This window comes from Lissotriton helveticus, chromosome 9, assembly GCF_964261635.1.
Source record: "Lissotriton helveticus chromosome 9, aLisHel1.1, whole genome shotgun sequence".
NCBI lineage: Eukaryota > Metazoa > Chordata > Amphibia > Caudata > Salamandridae > Lissotriton > Lissotriton helveticus.
The window spans coordinates 731,521,674-731,544,047 of NC_136070.1; the positions used below are offsets into that span (position 1 = coordinate 731,521,674).

At 42.8% G+C, this 22,374-nt stretch overlaps 1 protein-coding gene and 1 long non-coding RNA gene across 2 annotated transcripts in view; one reads left to right on the forward strand and one right to left on the reverse strand.

The window, feature by feature from the left end:
* Nucleotides 1-22,374, forward strand: part of LOC144781829 (endothelial PAS domain-containing protein 1-like) — a 743,918-nt gene that overhangs the window by 384,487 nt on the left and 337,057 nt on the right. The window contains exons 4-5 of the mRNA XM_078660855.1: nucleotides 1,277-1,361; nucleotides 1,615-1,721. Of these exons, the coding sequence (XP_078516981.1) occupies nucleotides 1,277-1,361; nucleotides 1,615-1,721 (192 nt within the window). The remainder of the gene's footprint in view (nucleotides 1-1,276; nucleotides 1,362-1,614; nucleotides 1,722-22,374) is intronic.
* The window catches only part of LOC144781830 (uncharacterized), a 440,263-nt gene that overhangs the window by 176,974 nt on the left and 240,915 nt on the right, over nucleotides 1-22,374 (reverse strand). The window lies entirely within an intron of this gene.

Genomic DNA, 22,374 nt, shown 5'->3' on the forward strand with positions numbered 1-22,374 from the left:
GCCTTTCCAACTCTTGAGTAGGTTCAGCAATATATACCATTTGTTAGAACTGTGTAACACATTCTAATTTCTCATCCTCCTGACCTTTGCTTACCATTAGCAGTTTTCATTGTGTCCATAAATCTCTGTGCTTGCTTTGCCATCGGTTTGCTAGCCAAAAGGCTCCAAGCCTTCTTGCCCTGTTCATAATATTTCAGTTCTACTTTCGCTCGGAGGTAACTATTTGTGAGTGTCTCCATTATGCCAATATGCCCCCTCAGCTGTATCACCCTACCTTGCAGGGTTGAGTTAGCGTTAATTTATGCTTACCTCCTGATGCCAGTAGTTCACATTTAATATGAGTGTTTGACTCATGTTCTCGAGTACCACTGCCTCAGCAATAAATTGTCCCATTTTCAACTCTAAGCACGATTATTTTTTTCCCTTGCATCATGGAGCAGATCCTTGCATTGTGTGTTTCCCAACACTATTCGGGCCCTCCCAATGTTTTTGATAGCACCTTAGGTTTTTTTAAGACCTTGCTGGCTGACTGTGATCTCTTCCCAGGCATTAATGGCTGCCCACCAAGGTCCACTTGCACTATGATAGCAAAGGCCTGCATTTGTTATCATTGCATATGCATTGCTATCGCTACAGATATATTGCTTGGCTCCTAACAGTGCTCCTGTAGGTGACTGTGCTGGTCTTTGGTCTTTTTTCGTACCTGCGGAGCCACCCTAGTTCTCCTACCCTCTTTCAATTCAATTCAAAGAAGTCTTTATTTCGATTGTTCATCATAAAAGACAGGAAAAATTACAAAAGACTGTACAAAACTCGGAATTCATCTTAAAACTGTCAGGTAAAAGATTGACAGTAAAAATATAAATAGCAAAAATTACATTAAAACCAATTAATAAGAGGAGATTAAATATATTACAATCACAAGACGTTTTATATATAAGAAACAAGGCAAGCAAACGCCTTAAAAACTCTACCCAGCCATAATAAAATAACTCATTTAGCTCAAGAAACCCACCCGTTTTTCCCGAATAGCCCAAGACCAGTTCAGAAATTTAGACACCCCAATATCAGCAAGATCTACCCTCTTTCTTTCTCTTTGCACCTTGCTTGTTCCCAATATCACTGTTGTGAAAATGGGCAGCGCAATATGGCACTGCTTGGGAAAGTCGCCATTTTTGGCTTGAGCAGTCAGCAACAATTAGTCCGACCCGATCAGATTCCAGAATGATAAATACTTACAATTGAACTCCTGGATTTCTGGTTTTGTTTCATGCAGGTCGACATGATCGGACAAAGTCTGTTTGAATATATCCATCCATGCGACGAGGAAGAGATCCGAGAACTTCTTCATTTCAAACATGGTAACTGTCGTTTCAAATACTATTTCGCCCTGTCCTTTGCATCTGGGTGTTGTGCACCTTTTGCCTCTGGTTGTCATGCAACTAAACAGTGTCGCTTCTGTGCTAACCGGAGAATAAAGGAGTCGGAAAGTTTGACAGCACATGCAATAAATGAAAGGCTATCCATGTGTTCACTTTGATTCCAGCCTTCACATATGAGCTCAGCATATCTTTAGTGACAGGTAACTTCGATTCTTCTTTTTCCTTTATCCAGGGATCTCCAGTAAGAAAGCCTGCAGCTCGTGTGATTTTTTCACCAGAATGAAATGCTCTTGGGTCAGCCGGGATCGCAGTCCTAATCTCAAACCAACATCATGGAAAGTAAGATGCACCCGTCTATTCCTTTGCATTTTGTACTTGCTGGACAGATCATGTGCACCACCTAGAGTTAACTAATGTGTATGTATAAGCTGGGAGAGCAGGAGAAGGGGACTTTTGGGACGAATAGACTACATGGGAAGGAAGACTCGGGAAAGTGTATTAAGTTTAAATACCTGTGGGTTCCAGTCATTATGTTCAGCATCCCTGTATCTTTTCTAAAATGATCTTCTCGAAATCTAGACTCCCAGGCACGATTTCAATTGTTCTTTCAGTTTCAACACCTGCCCCTTTAAAGACCTGGTCAGTGGTAGACCATCTCCGCTCCTTGCCAGGGTCCTGCAAACCAAAGCTGGTCTCCCAGTTGAAAGGTTGGCATAGGCATATAAAATGCCAGCGATTTGGGTTCGGATGCAATGCCTGCAAGCCCACAGGAGTGAAACTTGAATTATATTCATTGCCCAGATCATGTAGAGTGCTGTGCCATTCAGGTGGTCGTCTGATCTAGCAGGCCACCTTGTACTGCAGTCGTGAAAGAAGGCAAAAGAATATGACAAAGGCCTGTGTGATTTGATCTGCAGCTCACAGAGAACGCTCCTACACAATTTGAGGAACCGATCTAAAAAGAACTGGTCCAAATGGTACATCATTCTCAGTCACATTTTGCCAGTATCGTTTGACATCCGAATTCAAATACATCGCCATTGGTAAATACAACAGTAGGCTGAAAATTGTTTAGATGTGTCATTTATACACATCATCTTTTCCAAATCTTCCAAGGATATGTTGTACCCTTTGGCTCGCCCATTACTATGAAAAAATCATACTCCTAAGATGGCGGAGTGAGGACCTGCACTGAGCAGCTCGCCTAGAGGTTCCTCTCCCTACCCTTTACGGAGCAACCCGCTGCTGTATTAACGATGCGACAGCAAACCTGAAATTGGCACGTTTGCATGTAGAAAAGGGAACGGGCATTACCCGGTGAAAAGAGAATCATTTGCAAACGCTGCCTGGATGGTGATTGCATGAGGCACATTACCGATGTTCCACTTCACCGCCACAGTTGAACTCTTCCGACAGACGATTCACGGTCTGTTTAGGAAATCCGGGTTCGGTTGGTCTGGCCTCAATCTTCGAACTACACACACCTGGTGGCTGAAGGGAATGTCTTCGAAAAGACCTCCACGGACTACGCGAAACGGATGTATGACGTTATAACGCATACTATTACTCCGCAGACCATTACAACGCGACTTTTACTCCGCATACCGTTACAACGCATAGCGCCTTGGGGCGCTGGATAGTGGTAAGTATAATTTACTATTCTAACTCCAGTCCCCGTGGACCCTAGGGAAGGTGTTGGATAGTAAATTATACTTATTCCCTATCCTAGAGCGCCCCCCAGCGCAATGCGTTGTAATGGTATGCGGAGTAATGGTCGCGTTGTAATGGTAGTGCGGAGTAAAAGATCCGTTGTAACGGGTGTATACCACGCGAAACAGCAGGCATCCAGCGGGAACTGCGGCACCTCTCCCGCCTCCGGCCACACAAGTGCTACAAAATACAACACAAATGCCGCTGGCAACATCTCCGGCAACAGTAACTTCACCCGTGGCCCTAGCGACTTCGGCTACCTCAGGGAATACTTCACGGGAGAATGCATTTGCCGCCGTTAAAGGAGGAGCGGAGAGAAAAAATGAGACGTTAAAATCCATTTTTTCTGAAGAGACTACAACAGCCCCTGAAACGCCGGGAGGCCAGCAACAGGAGAACGGGGACTTCGAAAAACAGGTACAGAGATCTCCTATCTTACCCCCAAGTGCGCTTTCTAAGAAATCTGGCCAGAGCGCTGTTAAGATCATAGCCAAAACTAAGCTAATGGCAGCAAGAGGGGGGGCTGCGGGGGACGATCTAACAAGTGTAACTCAAGCCTCAGCGACCGGAAAAGTGAATGCTGCAGCTAATGTTGGGGGGCAGAATGGCAATATTTCTACGACGCCTATGATCTCTGAAGGGGTTACCAAAAACTCTGAGCAGCCAATGATTAGGGAACTAACTGTTTCTGAAGAGGCCGAAATGCCAGACAGGCCATGCCCTAATTTGAACACAGAAAACCAGATCTTCTCCACTGATATAATGGGCCAAACCCACCTCATTGAATCAGACACTATAGTCCTAATGGCTGTGGCGGAGGCTGATGGGCTAGTGGTGGAGCTCACTGACCAGACAGAGCAAGGCTCTTTCGAAGACATTGATGCAGAAACAGAGGATGAATTGGGAGAGAAGGGAGAAAAGGATGATTGTTTAAGCAATGCAGCAAAAATACGTGCTAAAAAAGGGCGAAAACAGAAAAATAAACCTAGAGCAAAGAAATGTGGCAAGGGTGGTGCTTCATTAAACAAATTCATGGCAGGCAACAGTCAAATATCGATAAAGGCTTTACAGAACCAAAGTCCACTAAGAAGGTGGATTGAAGCAAAAGGGTTAGTTAAAAATATGACACAGAGACTGTCAGGGGCAAGCCCCACAGAACCCATATCTAGCAAAGAAACCTTGCCTAACACCGCAAGCTTTACTAATCTAGATAGCTGCTTCTTAAATACTTCACTCAATCCACCACCTAATATACCTAATATACCATCGGACAGATTGCCCGATCAAGCACCATTGATGACGTATGAGTCTACTGCAGAATCACCTATAAAAGAAGCTGATATGTTACAATCTCATGCAACTTCTATCGCAGCAACAGCGACTATCGTCACTCCCCCTTCTCTGGGAGCCCCCCCTCTCGAATCTTCACCTCCTTATACTAGTCCGGAGACAAACAAACACATAAATATCTCTAAGGAAAGACTAACTCAAAGCCAAGAGTCTGCCGATCCCTCTTCACTAGACATAATATTACAACTATTGGGCAATCAACGGGCGGAAGCACAGGAACATTATTTACAGTTGAGGGAGGACAATAGTAAAGTACAATCATCCTTACAAGAACTTACCACTAAATTTGGGGGGTTCTCACAAGACATTGTGGAATTGCAACAACGGGTGGTTTTGCTGGAAGAAACAAGCACAAAAACAACATCTGCATCTGACAAGCATGAGACTCAGCTTGCTACACTCCAACAAAAGATTGAAGATTTGGAGAATCGTCAGAGACGATCAAATCTAAGAATTTTTGCCATACCGGAGGGCACAGAAGGATCTGACCCGAGGGCTTACCTAGTGGGTCTGTTTCAAAAAGCCTTCCCTGACTTAGCTGACTGGGACTGGGATTCACAAATCCAGCGAGCTCATCGCCTCCCTTTGATACAGAGAAACAGGGAGAATCAATTCCCACGCCCCTTTCTAATCTTTTTCGGAAACTTTCTACTACGCCAGGCTATTTGGCAGAGAGCTCGCCCTAACACCCCTGTAGCCATTGGAGAGCTTTCAATATTTGCTCGCTCTGACCTCAGTAAAGAAACAATGGACAGACGATGGATGCTACGTAAATTAATAGACCCAATTAAATCTAGCGGAGGTCAGGCGTTTCTTCAAGAACCAGCACGCCTCAAGGTTATCAAAGATGGACGCACTCATTTCTTTACTGATGTAAAAGAAGCAGAAGCTTACTTAGCTGATATTGGCAGGGGCAAGAACAAGACTAAGAATTAGTTTAATTCAATACACTGGTTTCACTGATAGACTAACCTTTACTAGAAATCTCTATTACCAAGCAACATTGGCTATATGGGGGGTTTGTTTAATCTTTTCTTTAGCTTTAAGATATATACACCATTATACACTAGTAAAAAGCTTGGGTGATCTTTTATGCACCTGTCGATAAACTGCTAAAAGAATAAGTAAAGGGAGGGTGGGGACCTCTCAGGGCGACCTGCCACGTAAGCTGCCCTTCCAGCGGCAGCAGATGCAGAGGGACGGCTCTTCCCCGCACAATGGGTGGTTGAGGGGGGGGAGGGAAAAACCAAGAAAACTCGCTTACAGGCTGAGGGGGGTGGATTTATACAATGAAATTAGAACTTTTTTGTATATTAATAGTACTAGAAGTAGGCAATGGATGAGGATATGTGGATATCATGAACATTATTTTGGACAATCTGAGATAAGCTCAAAATTTAAGGCTCCTATCTTTTTCTTTCTTTTACTTTTTAGATGTATGAAATAAAATGCTTAGCCTGGAATGTAGCAGGGCTAAATAGTAAGACAAAAGGTGCTTGATAAAAGAAGAATTGAAAATGCATAACCCCCATGTTGTTTTGTTATCTGAAACACACATTGCGGGGAAGGATACAAAACTACTTAATCATTTGGGGTATGATATTATAGTTCGCTCCACATTTGGACAATCTATAAGAGGTGTTGCTATTCTCAAGGATAGACGATTTAGGGCCGAAACAATACAAACTTCTTGTGGTAAGGATGGCAGATGGGCAATAGCGCAGATAAGCTATGGGAATGTTAAGTATGTTCTATATGTGGTTTACGGTTGTAATACAGATGAGCCTACTCTTTTTGACCAATTGAATATTAAACTTTTGGATTGGGAGGGAGAACTCATTGTCATGGGGGATTTTAATTGTATTATGGATTACAGAATAGACACAACCAGAACTGGTAGCCATCATAGGATGCACAAAAGCAGGTCAGCTATTCTTGACCTATGCCGCGTACACAACATTAAAAACGCTTGGCGACATTTATACGCTAATAAAAGGGGGAAAAACTAACTATTCCGCACCTCACAAATTATGCTCAAGGCTAGACATGGCATTAATAAGCAACAACCTACTGAAAAATAGCTCTATGGTTCTATGCCCTCGAATCTCTTCTGATCACAATGCTATAATATTGATATTTAAAACAACAAAAATTAGAACTACTCCCAGACCATTTTCTTTTCCTAGACATTTGATTTCAGACACATGTTATACGACGCAACTAAAATTACACCTTATTGAATTTATAGACATAAATACCAACTCAGCTTCACCTGCTATGCTATGGGATGCCTGTAAGGCAAGCATCAGGGGTTTTACTCAGGCGTATGTGATCAGACAAAATTTAGAACATAAGAAAAATAATGATTTATTGATGTCAAAAATAACCGCCCAAGAAGAACTACTATCATCAGCACTCCGGTCTAACCTAACAACGAGCATAGAAATTGGCCTCAATCTTTGCTCACTTAAAAATAAAACTAAGACAAAATGTATACAGAAAAGTACAAATAGCTTACACAAATTTAAAATAACACAATATGAGGGGGGGGGACAAAATTGGGAAAATTTTGGCTTACAAAACCGCAGAGGACAGAGCTAATTCTATAATTACAAATATACGGGGGGCTGGCAATAAAATCTATACCCAACCACAAGATATCTTAGAACAATTCGCCGATTTTTACAGAACTTTATATACCCCAGAAGCAGAGTCTAATTTAGATGACATACACAAATATATTGAAGACCATACTGTGGATACTCAGAACAGCTCAGAGATAGACTCATTGTCTGATGATATAACAACGGCTGAACTACATCAAGCGATAGCTCTATTACCCGTAGGAAAAGCGGCGGGGGAAGACACGATACCCTTAGAAATATACAAATTATGTCAAAAAGAACTTGAACAATTATTGCTGAAAGTTATCCAATCTGTAGGCTCAGATGGAAAAACACCTAAGTCCTGGAATAGGGCAAAAATAATATTTTTTTTGAAGAAAGACAAACCAAAAGAAGAGAGAGAGGGTCATATCGCCCTATCTCTTTAATAAATACAGACGCAAAAATCTTTGCTAAAATTTTAGCACTAAGATTAGCTCCTATTATGCCCCAGATCATCAACCCACAACAACATGGCTTCATAACTGGGAGAGATACTACCATACATGTCAATATCGCTATTACAGCATTCGATGTAGCAGAGACTGAATCCACCCCACTCGGTATGATTTTATTAGATGCTGAAAAAGCTTTCGACCGAGTGGGGTGGGATTTTCTCTGGTGCGCACTGTCTAAAATAGGGTTTGGGGGACAATTTTTGCGGAGTATACAAGCATTGTACGATAATCCAGTAGCTTATACCAGTTATGGGGGGCTGGCATCCTCAGATTTTTTGATTCAACGAGGTACTCGTCAGGGTTGCCCCCTGTCACCTCTTTTATTTGCCCTCTCATTGGAGCCTTTTCTGTTTGCCCTTCAATCTCAAACTCAGATTGCACCTTTTAGATCGGGACCGCAAGAGTTAAAAATAACTGCATATGCCGACGACATCGCGATTTATACAGAAGATGTCGTCGAAGCACTAAAGGGAATAGCATTAGAAGCCGGTAAATATGGGAAGGTGGCGGGCTACAAATTAAATTTACAAAAAACGCAAGTAATAGCTAACTACACTCCAGCTGTGGTCGTGCCTGAGATCTGCCACACTGCTACTTATCTTGGTGTCAAAATAACGGCCAAATTACAAGAAATTAACAATATAAACTACAACGAACTAACTAAATCTACCAGCTTACTATTAAAAAAATGGCATAGACAACCTCTGAATTTAATCGGTAGAATTAATTTAATCAAGATGAAGGTATTGCCCAAATATGTGTACTTATTCCGATCCATACCACTAGCGCTAAATAACCAATTTTTAAAGAAACTTGATGGAGTATTTAGCAGTGTTATCTGGGGGTATAAAAAAGCAAGAAGATCATTGGCCTTTATGAAAAACAGCACGAATCAAGGTGGGCTTAATTTTCCTGATCTCAAACTGTATTTTTGGTCCGCTTTTGTTATCCGCCTCCGCTCTTTACTTAATGAAAGAAGGGCTTTGTTCTTCCACTCCTTTATGTTAAAATCTGATTCGAATATGTTTTTGTTTAGAACTAATGATCCTAACTACTATAAAAGGGTTAGATTTAAGACTGCAAGAGACTTAACAAAGATTTGGGGCAATATACTTTCTTTTTGTAATACTAGCTTTTTTCACTCTAAGCTTCCGTTATGGGGTAATCCGGGCCTTCCAAACATTTTTAATGATAGTACTACACGGTGTTGGCTTAGATCAGGAATTGCTGTTTTAGGGGACCTATATGGCATACAAGGATTTTTAGATTTCAATACCCTTAAATTACTAAATGACCTACCTGAAAACATGAGGTACAAATATCTACAGATACATGACTATTTGATCAACAAAAAACAAATACTGGAGGTTACTGAATGTGATATTTGGACCTGTTTATATTCATCCAAAAACAAGTCTACAATAAGCGAAGCATACAGGCTTCTTGCTGGATTTAAATCAAATGACTGTATCAAGTTGGCCGATAAATGGAGCAGAATATTGGGCTCAAATATAACATCTAAACAGATAGAGAACTCCTTCACAAACATTAATAAACGAGTACGGTCATCTAGTCTAAGATTACAACAATTCAGAACAACCTGTATGCTATATTACACCCCGGAAAGAATCTCCAAATGGTCCTCTAATAACATCTACAGTGATCGCACAAAATGCCCCAAATGCTCTACTGAAGCAGCTGATCTGGTACATATTTTATTTTCTTGTCCGAACCTCAAGACTTTCTGGCGTGATATTGAAAATGTTTTGAAATTGAAACAGATTCAGCTGCCTACGTTTACGGCTACCTCTGTTCTGCTAGACACCTACCCTGTCTCTTTCCCGCAGGCTGCTCTGGTCACGATACTTATGTCTTGTACTAAGCTAACTCTGGCCAGAGCTTGGACTAGCTCAGAAACACCTAAGGTTTGGGACTGGTGGGCATTGGTAACTGAGATACACTCAATGGAATTAGCTCTAGCAAACATCAGGGGCACATGTACATTGAAAAAGCATGAAAAAAATTGGGGAACTTTTGTAGAACGATGATGTTATACTCTATTTTCTTTTGGATTTAGTGACGAGGGGAGGGGGAAGGAAATTGGTTGGACAATATAATTTGTATTACTGTTGAAAAGAAATCGCAACTATTTTCTTGTTTGCTTATCCTCCTCTTTTCTTTTTATCTTTTTCCAATAACACCTCATGATTCACTTGTTTTAGTGTATGCTTTATATGATAACATTTATGTACGTTAATCTATGTATTTATGCTTTAATGTACTTATTCCTCGCCAGCCTGTAAACAATAAAAATATATTAAAAAAAAAAAAGAAAAAATCATACTCAACTGTGCGCAGGCTTTAAAACGGTGTAAGGACAGTCCATCCTTAAAGGCTTATTGATTTTAATATAGGTTCAGTATGGCACCCCCCAAATTCAATAGTATATTTACTATAGAAATCAATTCTTGAAGTTTCACTACGGGAGACACAGAGGCCCCTCTTCACTTTCTGCAGAGGGGTCCCGTCATTTTATGTTACGCCATTTCTGGTTGCATGTCAGAATCGTGAAAACATAATGTGCTAAAACAATATCATGAAGGTAAGTGTTAGAAATGGGGATTTCTGGTTGGCTAAGGCTTGCGCCAAAGCCAGGCAGAAACCACCACTCTAGTCAGGGCCAGGAAGTCACCCGCCAAAGATAACCCCTGCTCACCCCCTTGGTAGCTTGGCACGAGCAGTCAGGCTTATCTCGGAGGCAATGTGTAAAGCATTTGCGCACGCACCCAGCAACAACATCCCAGGCCCCCCCACAAAAGGAACTCCACGCAAGGTTATATATAAAAATAGCCTTTGTATTATACCAAACACATTAGATAATAAACACACAATTTACATTGTGCCACTGGCACTGGTGGAATTTACAGGGGATTATGTACATAGGACAGGGCCACATGGACCACTGTCAGGAATAAGCACTTGGTAGAACTAGCACTTAGAACATAGAACAATTGTAGAACCAAATAGCAAATGTAGCACACAACCAGAAACCACTGGTAAAAGGTAAGTACCTCCTACGCAATCCTAACCACCTTAGGCATATATCACGCAGGGAACCATGAACTCACTAGTATAACCAACCTCCTAAGCATAAACATATGTCTAGAGGTATCAGAACACAGGGTGCGCAAAACATACTACACACAGTACATTTCCTAACACCCCAAGCATTAGCACATAAATCACCATGGCACATAAATCACATTAGGGTCCAGGTTGCGCCACTGCGCCAAAACCTAAACGTAGCAGCTGCCCACTACTTGCTGGCCAGCTGAGGACAAGAACAGGGCCTAAACGCTGCAGCTGGCACTAAGTGCTGCGCAGCTGGGGAAGGCCAAAGTAGGGGCGAAGGTGTGCGACTCACTCCTGAGTCCAAAGACATGTCCCTAGGAAGGAAACCTAAATGGTGCAGCTGCCCACTACTTGCTGGGCAGCTGGAAAGCAAACTGCGACAGAGGCCCTCACTGGCCCTTAGGAGCAAAACTGTGCAAAGTGTTTGAGCCCTCTGGCTCTGGAAATAAACACTTGGCCATTGTTGGAGCCCTCTAGGCTCTAAAACAATGTGTCACCAGGAGCCCTCTAGGCTCTTAAAAATAATGGTGAAGAAACACAACAGGGCTTTGACTCACCTTCAGTAAGGCAGAGTCTATATACTTAGATAACCAAAACAAAATGCCAATACTGAAATCTACTCTAAACACCATCAGTTATGAATGGCTAACAACCAATAAATGATTAGTCATGTATGGATTTAATCCGTCATCATTTATTTCATTTCAAAAACTTCAAAAAGACACAAAGTACAAATAGTAATTATAAATATGTGTAACACCTATAATTTAGAGACAGACGTGAACAAACAATTAACGAGGAATTCACAGCGAATAGAACCATTCATAACCACATCTTTTGTAACCTGACTCAATTCGTCTTCATGTAAGCATTCAAAACCTTCAAGCTCCCAAAAACGTAAAACATACAACAAAAAACAAATTGGGCCTATGTCAAAACATATATCAATAAATCACATTACAAAATTGTTCCCATAATTTCAATACTGAATATACGTTTCTACTCAAGGGCAACAATGCATAAACAATTATCTGACATAGGATACCAAAAAATAATAATAAAGGTCGACGCGTTTCGAACCGGACCCTTTGTCCGATTCTCATCAGGACCAAACAGAGGATCTGAGTAGTCAAGGTCTAACTTCAATCGGCTAATGGGAGGCGTTAGCGTCTGCACGTGGGCTGTACACAGGAATATGGGCTTTCCTGAATGGGGCACTGGAACGACGGGTTGTATTCAGCAAGTTTAGTGTTCAAAAGCAGTTTAACTGTGGCTTTTGAGGAAGTCGTCTGGCTTTATTTACGAAAGGGGTGGCAGTAAATCAATTTCGCCATCTGTGGCAGTTCCCTTCACTTGTTAGTCGAATTCGTTCTCTTCAAGCCGCATCGGAGCAAGCTGGTGCGGTCGACATCACCCGGAAATAATGGGGCCTCATGGGAGCCATCTGGGCTCGGGGAACGTGGAAGCGGCCCGCTGCCAACCGGGGCTACTCTACCCTCTAAAATGCCCCCCATGCGCGTGGAGCCTCGTGGGCTCGAGAAACAATGTGCCCCCTTTGAGCCTCGTGGGTTCGAGAAACAATGCTGCCTGCTGGGGGAGCGGCCCGCTGCCAACCGGGGCCGCTCTACCCTCTGCGATGCCCCCAAACAATGGTCGGCCGGAGCGACGACAGCACCTGCAGGAGTGGAGGGGCGGGCACCGGCAATGTGCCCCGACGCCTTCCTCTTCACAAATAAACACAGAGGGCCCCTCTCACCGGCTCGGCAGGATTCCTCTTCCTTGGGCGGCGGGAGCGCTCGGCGGGGCTCTCTCTCCTCATGGGAGCCCCGCCATCACCATGTGCCCGCTTCGCCCGCTCTTCACCCGGTCCCCCATCTCGGGACCGGGACTTGATGTGGAGCCTTCGTGGCTCTGGGGCAGCAGTCTCCTTTTCTGGCCGGGCACCGGCCAATCACAGTGCGGCGGCGGGCGGGACTTGCTTCAAAAACCGGAAGTCCCTCCCATCGTCAGGCACTACGGTGCCTGACTTCCTTTTTGCGGCACGAGGGCCGTGGTGGTGACTTCACAGAGAGGGGTAGGCACCCTCGAGGTATAAAACAAAAGTAGAAACGGGGTGGGCACCCGTTAAGGATACTAATGAGCGGGGTGGGCACCCGCAGTGTGCACACAAGGGCAGTAGCGCTTCCCAGTGGGAAAACACCAGCGCTCTGCCCAGAAAATACAAATAAAGCGCTCACGAGGCGCTGGGGGCACAGAAACCCTAGCCCAACAAAACAACTGGGGCAAAAGGGCTCCAAGAAGTCCTGGACATCAGGGAGGGCAACGCAGGGCCCAGGGGCCAGCACACAGGGCACTCCAGCAAGGAGACAGCCTCCATGGCGGTCCCTCCTGGGCCCCACCAGCAGCAGCCCCCTCCTATTAGGACCCAAGCAGGAACTCCAGGTATCCAGGCATCCAGGGGCTGGGCAGGGCCCAGGGTGGCAAGCCTTCCCCTGGGCCCCAGCATCAGCATGCCCCTGGTAGATTCAAGTAGGAACACAAGAACATTTTCATGGGGTCACAGCCCCTCTTTTATACAGACATAAATCTAGGGGGGTATCTGTTGTTGATGTTAGGGACTTTTCATGATGTCAATCTACTCCCTCAAGGTCTTCCTGCAGATGGAAAGCGTCAAATCGATTGTAAGTGGGTACCCTATACTGAGTGTCGTAGTAATCATAGTGACCACTTCCAAAAGCGTAATTTGGGCGCGTAATTTGGGCGCGTGGTATCATTGGCCAGTGAAAAGTTATCATGATGGGTATAGTACCTAGGTCTGTGTGTGTGCTGGCGATGTATGTTTCTTTGGGCCGTGAGGGGCGAGGGATAGAAATAGCTGAGATCTACTGTTTGGATCCTACTTTCTAGGTCACCTTCCCTCCAACCGCTAATGTGGTTTGCCACCCGCCGGTCTATGAAGTCACCTTCATAATTCTTTTTCCTCTGTCCCACCCAGTTTAATCTCCTAACGTGTAGGATTTGTCCACTTAGAAAGGGGGGGTGGGCCTATGTCTGGTTAACCAGTGACTAACCTTGTTTTTTAGTTCTAGATGACCTTCAAACTTTCCTGCATCTTGTGTAGGTACTCCTATCATTACCACCGTGAAGGGGTGGGATTCCGGGGGTAAGTCAATGCATGGAAGCTTGCTAACTGGTGTCGATCTTTCGGGTTGAACCTGCTGACTAATGCTATTGACATTGTCGTTGTTTAAACCCTCGGCTGCCCACTCACTCTCATCCCCCCCTTCTGTAGTTTCTGGTCCGGCCTTACGAGGCAGCACACTTAAAGGGACCATCTCATCTGTACCCCCACCCGTTATCACAGGAGGAACTATAAGAGGTTCTTTATGTCCCTTGTCTAAGAGTTTTGGTAACTGTGATTTTTTAGCCAATTTACACGTGCCTGATGTGGCAGCAGGGGTGTTTTTATTGATTATAGGGCACATCGGCTTGGCTATGTTTTTATGATGGTTCTGGGTTTTGAGGAGATTTGACATACGAGTATTTCATCAAAATGAGGGAAGAGGAATGGGTGTCCTATCTGTTCCCCATAACTAGGTAAGTTTCATCAAAAAGGATAGGACACTTGTAACCACTTACTCCAAGAGATATATTGAAATATGATGAAAAACCCTCATAAACGTTGTGTTTTACGAGAAGCGGTATATGTTGTTCTCCGCCCCACACAAACGTTATGGCAACAGTCATTGGGTTTTTGCATTCAGTATCTTGCCAGCCTCACCCGAGGCGATCTCTGGTTTTATCGTGGCAGTGTCCAGAGAAAGTTTGAGTGACCCCACTGAAGCTGAAAAAGTGAGTAAAATAGTTTCCAGGCGATACTGTATTTTATTCAAATCGCTGGTCCACTAATTAAAATATAAGGGTATGCTCTGGGGATAATTAGGAATCCTTAGCATAGGTCATTAGGACAGAAAAAACGTCAACATGTTTCTGCTCTCTTGGCCCGTGGGTCTAAGAGCATTCGTCAGGACAACAATAAACACACACAGTTAAAAGTATATTGTCACTATTTTGTGACAATAGTGGGTCTATACAACATAATAGTCTTACCCATGTAGGTTCTGAATAGTCACCTAGAGGATTAGAAAGGAAAAAGGGGGGATGACAGGTGGCATTTTAACAGTTTTCTGTTAAAAAACGTGGTCATTAAGAACATGCATTGTGTTTTATCAAAAGTTATACGCTCATGTTAGAGACATATGCAAGTTTTAGGAAACAAAACAACATAAATGACATCATGGCGAGTTAAATCAAGGAGTGGTGTATCAGCGGTACGTAGTGCACAAAAAGCTAAATCATTTGTGACATTGTATAACTATTTTTAAATCATACCTCTATTTAGGGTGTACACAGAATGAACCTGGATAGGGAAAACGGAAGTATTATGAAAATACTACTCGTACCGAGTGTTTAGTGCTCAATTACCTCATGTGAGGTCTTACCTTTAGGTAATTGTTACCAGGTCCCGTCAGGAGGTACGGACTTTAAGTCTCAGGCTATAAAGATACCAAGAGGGGGGTAATAGTGAGGTTGCTGTCTGCCGGTGGCATTGGGGCAGCGAGCGGTAGGGGAAACACTCACCCGCGTTGGAAGCGTGTTCCGCGTCTTGTGCTGGCTCTGCCTCCTGGACGCTGGGAGCACGCTTCCGATGGCGTTTTCTTCGTTATCGGCCATTGCGCTAGAAAGAGGACTGCTTTGCAAATGATCGAGTGACCTGATTAAACTCAAAATTAAGCGGTTTAACTTTCTTCAAGTGCAATAATTTTCATTTTAGCGTTAATAGGGGAAAGTGTTTGTAATTACCATAACGCTAGATGGGAAGCACAAAATTTGAAAATTTTTTTTGAAAAAATGTGCAACAAATGTAAAGAAACGTTATCTCGTGTTGGACTTGCACTTAGATGTTGTATTTCAACGTGCAAAGTGGTGCCATGAGATTTCATCATTTAAACCATACTGATTAGTTTTCAGACGGTCAACCCAACGTTGTTCCTTTTCATACAGTACCATTTCAACATTGGGTGTCCCTTCTGGTATTTTTTCGATGACAGTCCATCTCAAGTCCTCAATGCTGTGATTTTGCTCAACGAAATGGGAACAGAGTTTAGTGGTGTTCTTTTTTAGGCGAATATTACTTTTATGTTCCCCTATTCGTAATTTCACCTTCCTGCAAGTCATCCCGATGTATTTCTTTTCACATGGACAGGTGACCATATAGATCACATGGGATGAATTGCAGTTGCTATGTTGTCTCTGTGTCCAATTCAATGTGGGGGAAAGTTGTAATGTTTTTGAGCTGGTGGTTGATTTGCAGGCCAAACATGAACCGCATGGGTAATGTCCTGTTACAGGGGCCATGTGGGCATTCCTAATTGGTTTGGTTAGGATGGCTTGTCTGGGGCGAGTATGGACCAACATATCACGTAAGTTCTTGGTTCGTTTATTGGCAAAGCGTGGTTTTGGCCAGTTGAATTGTCCTGTATTTACAATGTGCCAGTTCTTCTGAATGAGTTTGTTTATTTGGTATGATGCTGGACCAAACGTAGTCACACAGGTCATGAGGTCCGCATTTTCTCTTTTTTCAAATGTAGTCAGTAGATTTTCTCTCGGTTGGTTCAGGGCTCTTTTTTGGCACTTTTTTATGGTTGATGTTTTATACTCCCTTTGTTGTAATCTGATGCTGAGATCCTTTGACTGGACAAGATAGTCAGTTTTTTGGCTACAATTTCTTTTGAGACGTAAAAACTGGCTGTATGGTAAATTGTCCCTTAATGGTTGGGGATGGTAACTTTTATAAGACAATAAACTGTTCTTGGCCGTTGGTTTTCTGAATGTTTTTGTCTCAATTTTGTTATCCTTTGAGTATATAGTCAGATCTAAAAAGTCAATGCTTTCTTTATCAGCTATATATGTAAATCGAAGCCAAGGATCGCGTGTGTTCAGCCACTCCACAAATAGTTTCAGGTCGTGGTTATTGTGCCAGATCAAAAGAACGTCATCGATATAACGTTTCCAGTAAAGTATACTGGAAACGTAAGGGTTGGTTTGTGTCAGTACGTGATTAGTTTCAAAGTTGCTCACGTAGAGTCCTGCCACCGAGGGGGCAAAAGCACTCCCCATTGAAGTCCCGTGACTCTGTAAGAACAGCTGTTCTTCAAATTCAAAGTAGTTCTCGGTGAGTGCCATCCGGCAACACTCTAGGACAAAGTGTCTAGGTGTCCTAAAATCCCAAGTTTCCATGAAGAGAACATCCTCTAACATTTCCAGTGTCTCTTTTTGGGGCAGACTAGTGTAAAGGGATTCAATATCTAATCCCACTAGAAGCATCGTAGTGGGGTCAAAAGGTTGGTCTTTAAGTTGATTTAACAAATCTCTAGTATCTTGTAAATACGTAGGAGTTTTTTTGACCAGAGGCTGGAGGAATTGGTCTGCAAATTTGGAGAGGGGTTCTAGTACTGATCCTATGCCGCTAACTATCGGGCGGCCTGGTGGTGGTGTTCTGTTTTTGTGTGTTTTGGGAAGCGAGTAAAAGTATGGAGTTTTTGGATTGTCTGTCAGTAAGAAATCCGCTTCTTTCTTGCTTACCCAGCCATTTGTTTCGGCTTCATACACCATCATAGCGATAGTCGTTTTCAATCTAGGTGTAGGATCCGTGTCAATTCTAGTATAGAATTTATCATCCGCCAGTAGTTCAAGGCATTGAGTTCTGTAGCCTTCTTTTCCAAGAATAACTACTCCTCCACCCTTATCTGCGGGTTTGATCACAATGTTTGTGTTTGACTGTAGTTCTTCCAAAGCTTCTCTTTCCAACCTGGTTAGGTTTTGAAAGGGTCTTTTAACATTGTTAGCCATATTATCAATGCCTGTAAAGAGGGCCTTTTCGAAGGTCAATATCTCTACTGGTACCGTGTTGTTCGGTGGAGTGAAATTCGACTTTTTTCGGAGGGTAGTGTCTCCGAGATTAGTAGAAGGTGTAGAATCAGAAAAATGTGCTTTAAGTTTGAGTGTGCGACAGAATTCTGATAGTTCACATTTGAGTTTAAAGAGGTCGAGGTTAGGAGTAGGGACATAACCGAGCCCTTTGTTAAGGACCTTTTCTTGTTCCTTTGTTAGAGTGACTGAACTCAAGTTCACTATTAATGGCTCGTTTTGCTGGTTCCTGGTTTGGATGATGTCATGCTCCTGGTTTGGACATTCGGCTGTTGGTCTTGCCATGACACAGTTCTTCTTCTTCCTCTTTGGTTCTGGCCCCTCAATAAAAAAGGATCCTGATTTTGATTATTGATCCCCCGTGGTGGTATGCCCATAAAGTTCTGCATTTGCTGTGACCCTTGGTTATACGGGTCCATCCATCCGGTATACGGTTGCATAAAGGGTTGGAAGAATGGCATGGGTGGGCCCATGAAGTGTTGTCTTGGCCATCTATTGCCTCTTCTCTGTGGTCGAGAACGGAAGTGTCCTCTGCCTCGTCTGTGGTTCGAATCTTCAGATCCTGTGTCTGAGCTTGCAGAAGAGTCCCAACCATCGGAATCATTATCTGTTTTTGAATCCATTGATTTGTAATCAGTTTTAGTGTAGGGATGCATTTTTTCGTGACTGAACTTTTTTATGTCCTTGCTTAATTTTTGTAGTTTATTTTGCATCAGGAAATCTTCGCTCTCCGAAATTTCTTTGTTTAAATCCTCTAGTCTTTTTTTGTAGACTGCTGGTTGTATGCCTTTTTTCAGTTCGGCTTCACAGGCTTGAATTTCTGTTAATAGGGCTTCTGATAATCTCTTTGCAGTTTTCACTATTAACACCAAATAGTCAAGGGTGCATTTCCAAGAGATTGCGGACCAGTCGCGTCTGAAAGCCAAATCATGGAGAAAAATTCGTGGTGCATTGGTAATCCAAAGACCTCGAGGCGCTATTTTTGCACGTAAGTATTCTGTCATGATTATTCCGTGGATGGCGACCCTTATTTGTTCTTGCTTTTTTGTTGTAAGAGTGTCCCAATCATCAGTCTGGGCTAGTACTTGAACAAAGTCTGTGTTTTGAATTAAGGATTGTGCTGCTAGAATCTCGCTGATGTCGCTCCCCGTAAAACTCAAGCCACTCATATCTTCCATGTTGACTTTCCAGAAGGATGTCTTGATTTTCTTGACGGAAAAGTCAGAGACTATTTTCCCGCAGCTGTACGCTGCTTAATATGAGTATTTCATCAAAATGAGGGAAGAGGAATGGGTGTCCTATCTGTTCCCCATAACTAGGTAAGAGTTACCTAGGTAAGACCTCACATGAGGTAATTGAGCACTAAACACTCGGTACGAGTAGTATTTTCATAATACTTCCGTTTTCCCTATCCAGGTTCATTCTGTGTACACCCTAAATAGAGGTATGATTTAAAAATAGTTATACAATGTCACAAATGATTTAGCTTTTTGTGCACTACGTACCGCTGATACACCACTCCTTGATTTAACTCGCCATGATGTCATTTATGTTGTTTTGTTTCCTAAAACTTGCATATGTCTCTAACATGAGCGTATAACTTTTGATAAAACACAATGCATGTTCTTAATGACCACGTTTTTTAACAGAAAACTGTTAAAATGCCACCTGTCATCCCCCCTTTTTCCTTTCTAATCCTCTAGGTGACTATTCAGAACCTACATGGGTAAGACTATTATGTTGTATAGACCCACTATTGTCACAAAATAGTGACAATATACTTTTAACTGTGTGTGTTTATTGTTGTCCTGACGAATGCTCTTAGACCCACGGGCCAAGAGAGCAGAAACATGTTGACGTTTTTTCTGTCCTAATGACCTATGCTAAGGATTCCTAATTATCCCCAGAGCATACCCTTATATTTTAATTAGTGGACCAGCGATTTGAATAAAATACAGTATCGCCTGGAAACTATTTTACTCACTTTTTCAGCTTCAGTGGGGTCACTCAAACTTTCTCTGGACACTGCCACGATAAAACCAGAGATCGCCTCGGGTGAGGCTGGCAAGATACTGAATGCAAAAACCCAATGACTGTTGCCATAACGTTTGTGTGGGGCGGAGAACAACATATACCGCTTCTCGTAAAACACAACGTTTATGAGGGTTTTTCATCATATTTCAATATATCTCTTGGAGTAAGTGGTTACAAGTGTCCTATCCTTTTTGATGATTCTTACCTAGTTATGGGGAACAGATAGGACACCCATTCCTCTTCCCTCATTTTGATGAAATACTCATATTAAGCAGCGTACAGCTGCGGGAAAATAGTCTCTGACTTTTCCGTCAAGAAAATCAAGACATCCTTCTTGAAAGTCAACATGGAAGATATGAGTGGCTTGAGTTTTACGGGGAGCGACATCAGCGAGATTCTAGCAGCACAATCCTTAATTCAAAACACAGACTTTGTTCAAGTACTAGCCCAGACTGATGATTGGGACACTCTTACAACAAAAAAGCAAGAACAAATAAGGGTCGCCATCCACGGAATAATCATGACAGAATACTTACGTGCAAAAATAGCGCCTCGAGGTCTTTGGATTACCAATGCACCACGAATTTTTCTCCATGATTTGGCTTTCAGACGCGACTGGTCCGCAATCTCTTGGAAATGCACCCTTGACTATTTGGTGTTAATAGTGAAAACTGCAAAGAGATTATCAGAAGCCCTATTAACAGAAATTCAAGCCTGTGAAGCCGAACTGAAAAAAGGCATACAACCAGCAGTCTACAAAAAAAGACTAGAGGATTTAAACAAAGAAATTTCGGAGAGCGAAGATTTCCTGATGCAAAATAAACTACAAAAATTAAGCAAGGACATAAAAAAGTTCAGTCACGAAAAAATGCATCCCTACACTAAAACTGATTACAAATCAATGGATTCAAAAACAGATAATGATTCCGATGGTTGGGACTCTTCTGCAAGCTCAGACACAGGATCTGAAGATTCGAACCACATACGAGGCAGAGGACACTTCCGTTCTCGACCACAGAGAAGAGGCAATAGATGGCCAAGACAACACTTCATGGGCCCACCCATGCCATTCTTCCAACCCTTTATGCAACCGTATACCGGATGGATGGACCCGTATAACCAAGGGTCACAGCAAATGCAGAACTTTATGGGCATACCACCACAGGGGATCAATAATCAAAATCAGGATCCTTTTTTATTGAGGGGCCAGAACCAAAGAGGAAGAAGAAGAACTGTGTCATGGCAAGACCAACAGCCGAATGTCCAAACCAGGAGCATGACATCATCCAAACCAGGAACCAGCAAAACGAGCCATTAATAGTGAACTTGAGTTCAGTCACTCTAACAAAGGAACAAGAAAAGGTCCTTAACAAAGGGCTCGGTTATGTCCCTATTCCTAACCTCGACCTCTTTAAACTCAAATGTGAACTATCAGAATTCTGTCGCACACTCAAACTTAAAGCACATTTTTCTGATTCTACACCTTCTACTAATCTCGGAGACACTACCCTCCGAAAAAAGTCGAATTTCACTCCACCGAACAACACGGTACCAGTAGAGATATTGACCTTCGAAAAGGCCCTCTTTACAGGCATTGATAATATGGCTAACAATGTTAAAAGACCCTTTCAAAACCTAACCAGGTTGGAAAGAGAAGCTTTGGAAGAACTACAGTCAAACACAAACATTGTGATCAAACCCGCAGATAAGGGTGGTGGAGGAGTAGTTATTCTTGGAAAAGAAGGCTACAGAACCCAATGCCTTGAACTACTGGCGGATGATAAATTCTATACTAGAATTGACACGGATCCTACACCTAGATTGAAAACGACTATCGCTATGATGGTGTATGAAGCCGAAACAAATGGCTGGGTAAGCAAGAAAGAAGCGGATTTCTTACTGACAATCCAAAAACTCCATACTTTTACTCGCTTCCCAAAACACACAAAAACAGAACACCACCACCAGGCCGCCCGATAGTTAGTGGCATAGGATCAGTACTAGAACCCCTCTCCAAATTTGCAGACCAATTCCTCCAGCCTCTGGTCAAAAAAACTCCTACGTATTTACAAGATACTAGAGATTTGTTAAATCAACTTAAAGACCAACCTTTTGACCCCACTACGATGCTTCTAGTGGGATTAGATATTGAATCCCTTTACACTAGTCTGCCCCAAAAAGAGACACTGGAAATGTTAGAGGATGTTCTCTTCATGGAAACTTGGGATTTTAGGACACCTAGACACTTTGTCCTAGAGTGTTGCCGGATGGCACTCACCGAGAACTACTTTGAATTTGAAGAACAGCTGTTCTTACAGAGTCACGGGACTTCAATGGGGAGTGCTTTTGCCCCCTCGGTGGCAGGACTCTACGTGAGCAACTTTGAAACTAATCACGTACTGACACAAACCAACCCTTACGTTTCCAGTATACTTTACTGGAAACGTTATATCGATGACGTTCTTTTGATCTGGCACAATAACCACGACCTGAAACTATTTGTGGAGTGGCTGAACACACGCGATCCTTGGCTTCGATTTACATATATAGCTGATAAAGAAAGCATTGACTTTTTAGATCTGACTATATACTCAAAGGATAACAAAATTGAGACAAAAACATTCAGAAAACCAACGGCCAAGAACAGTTTATTGT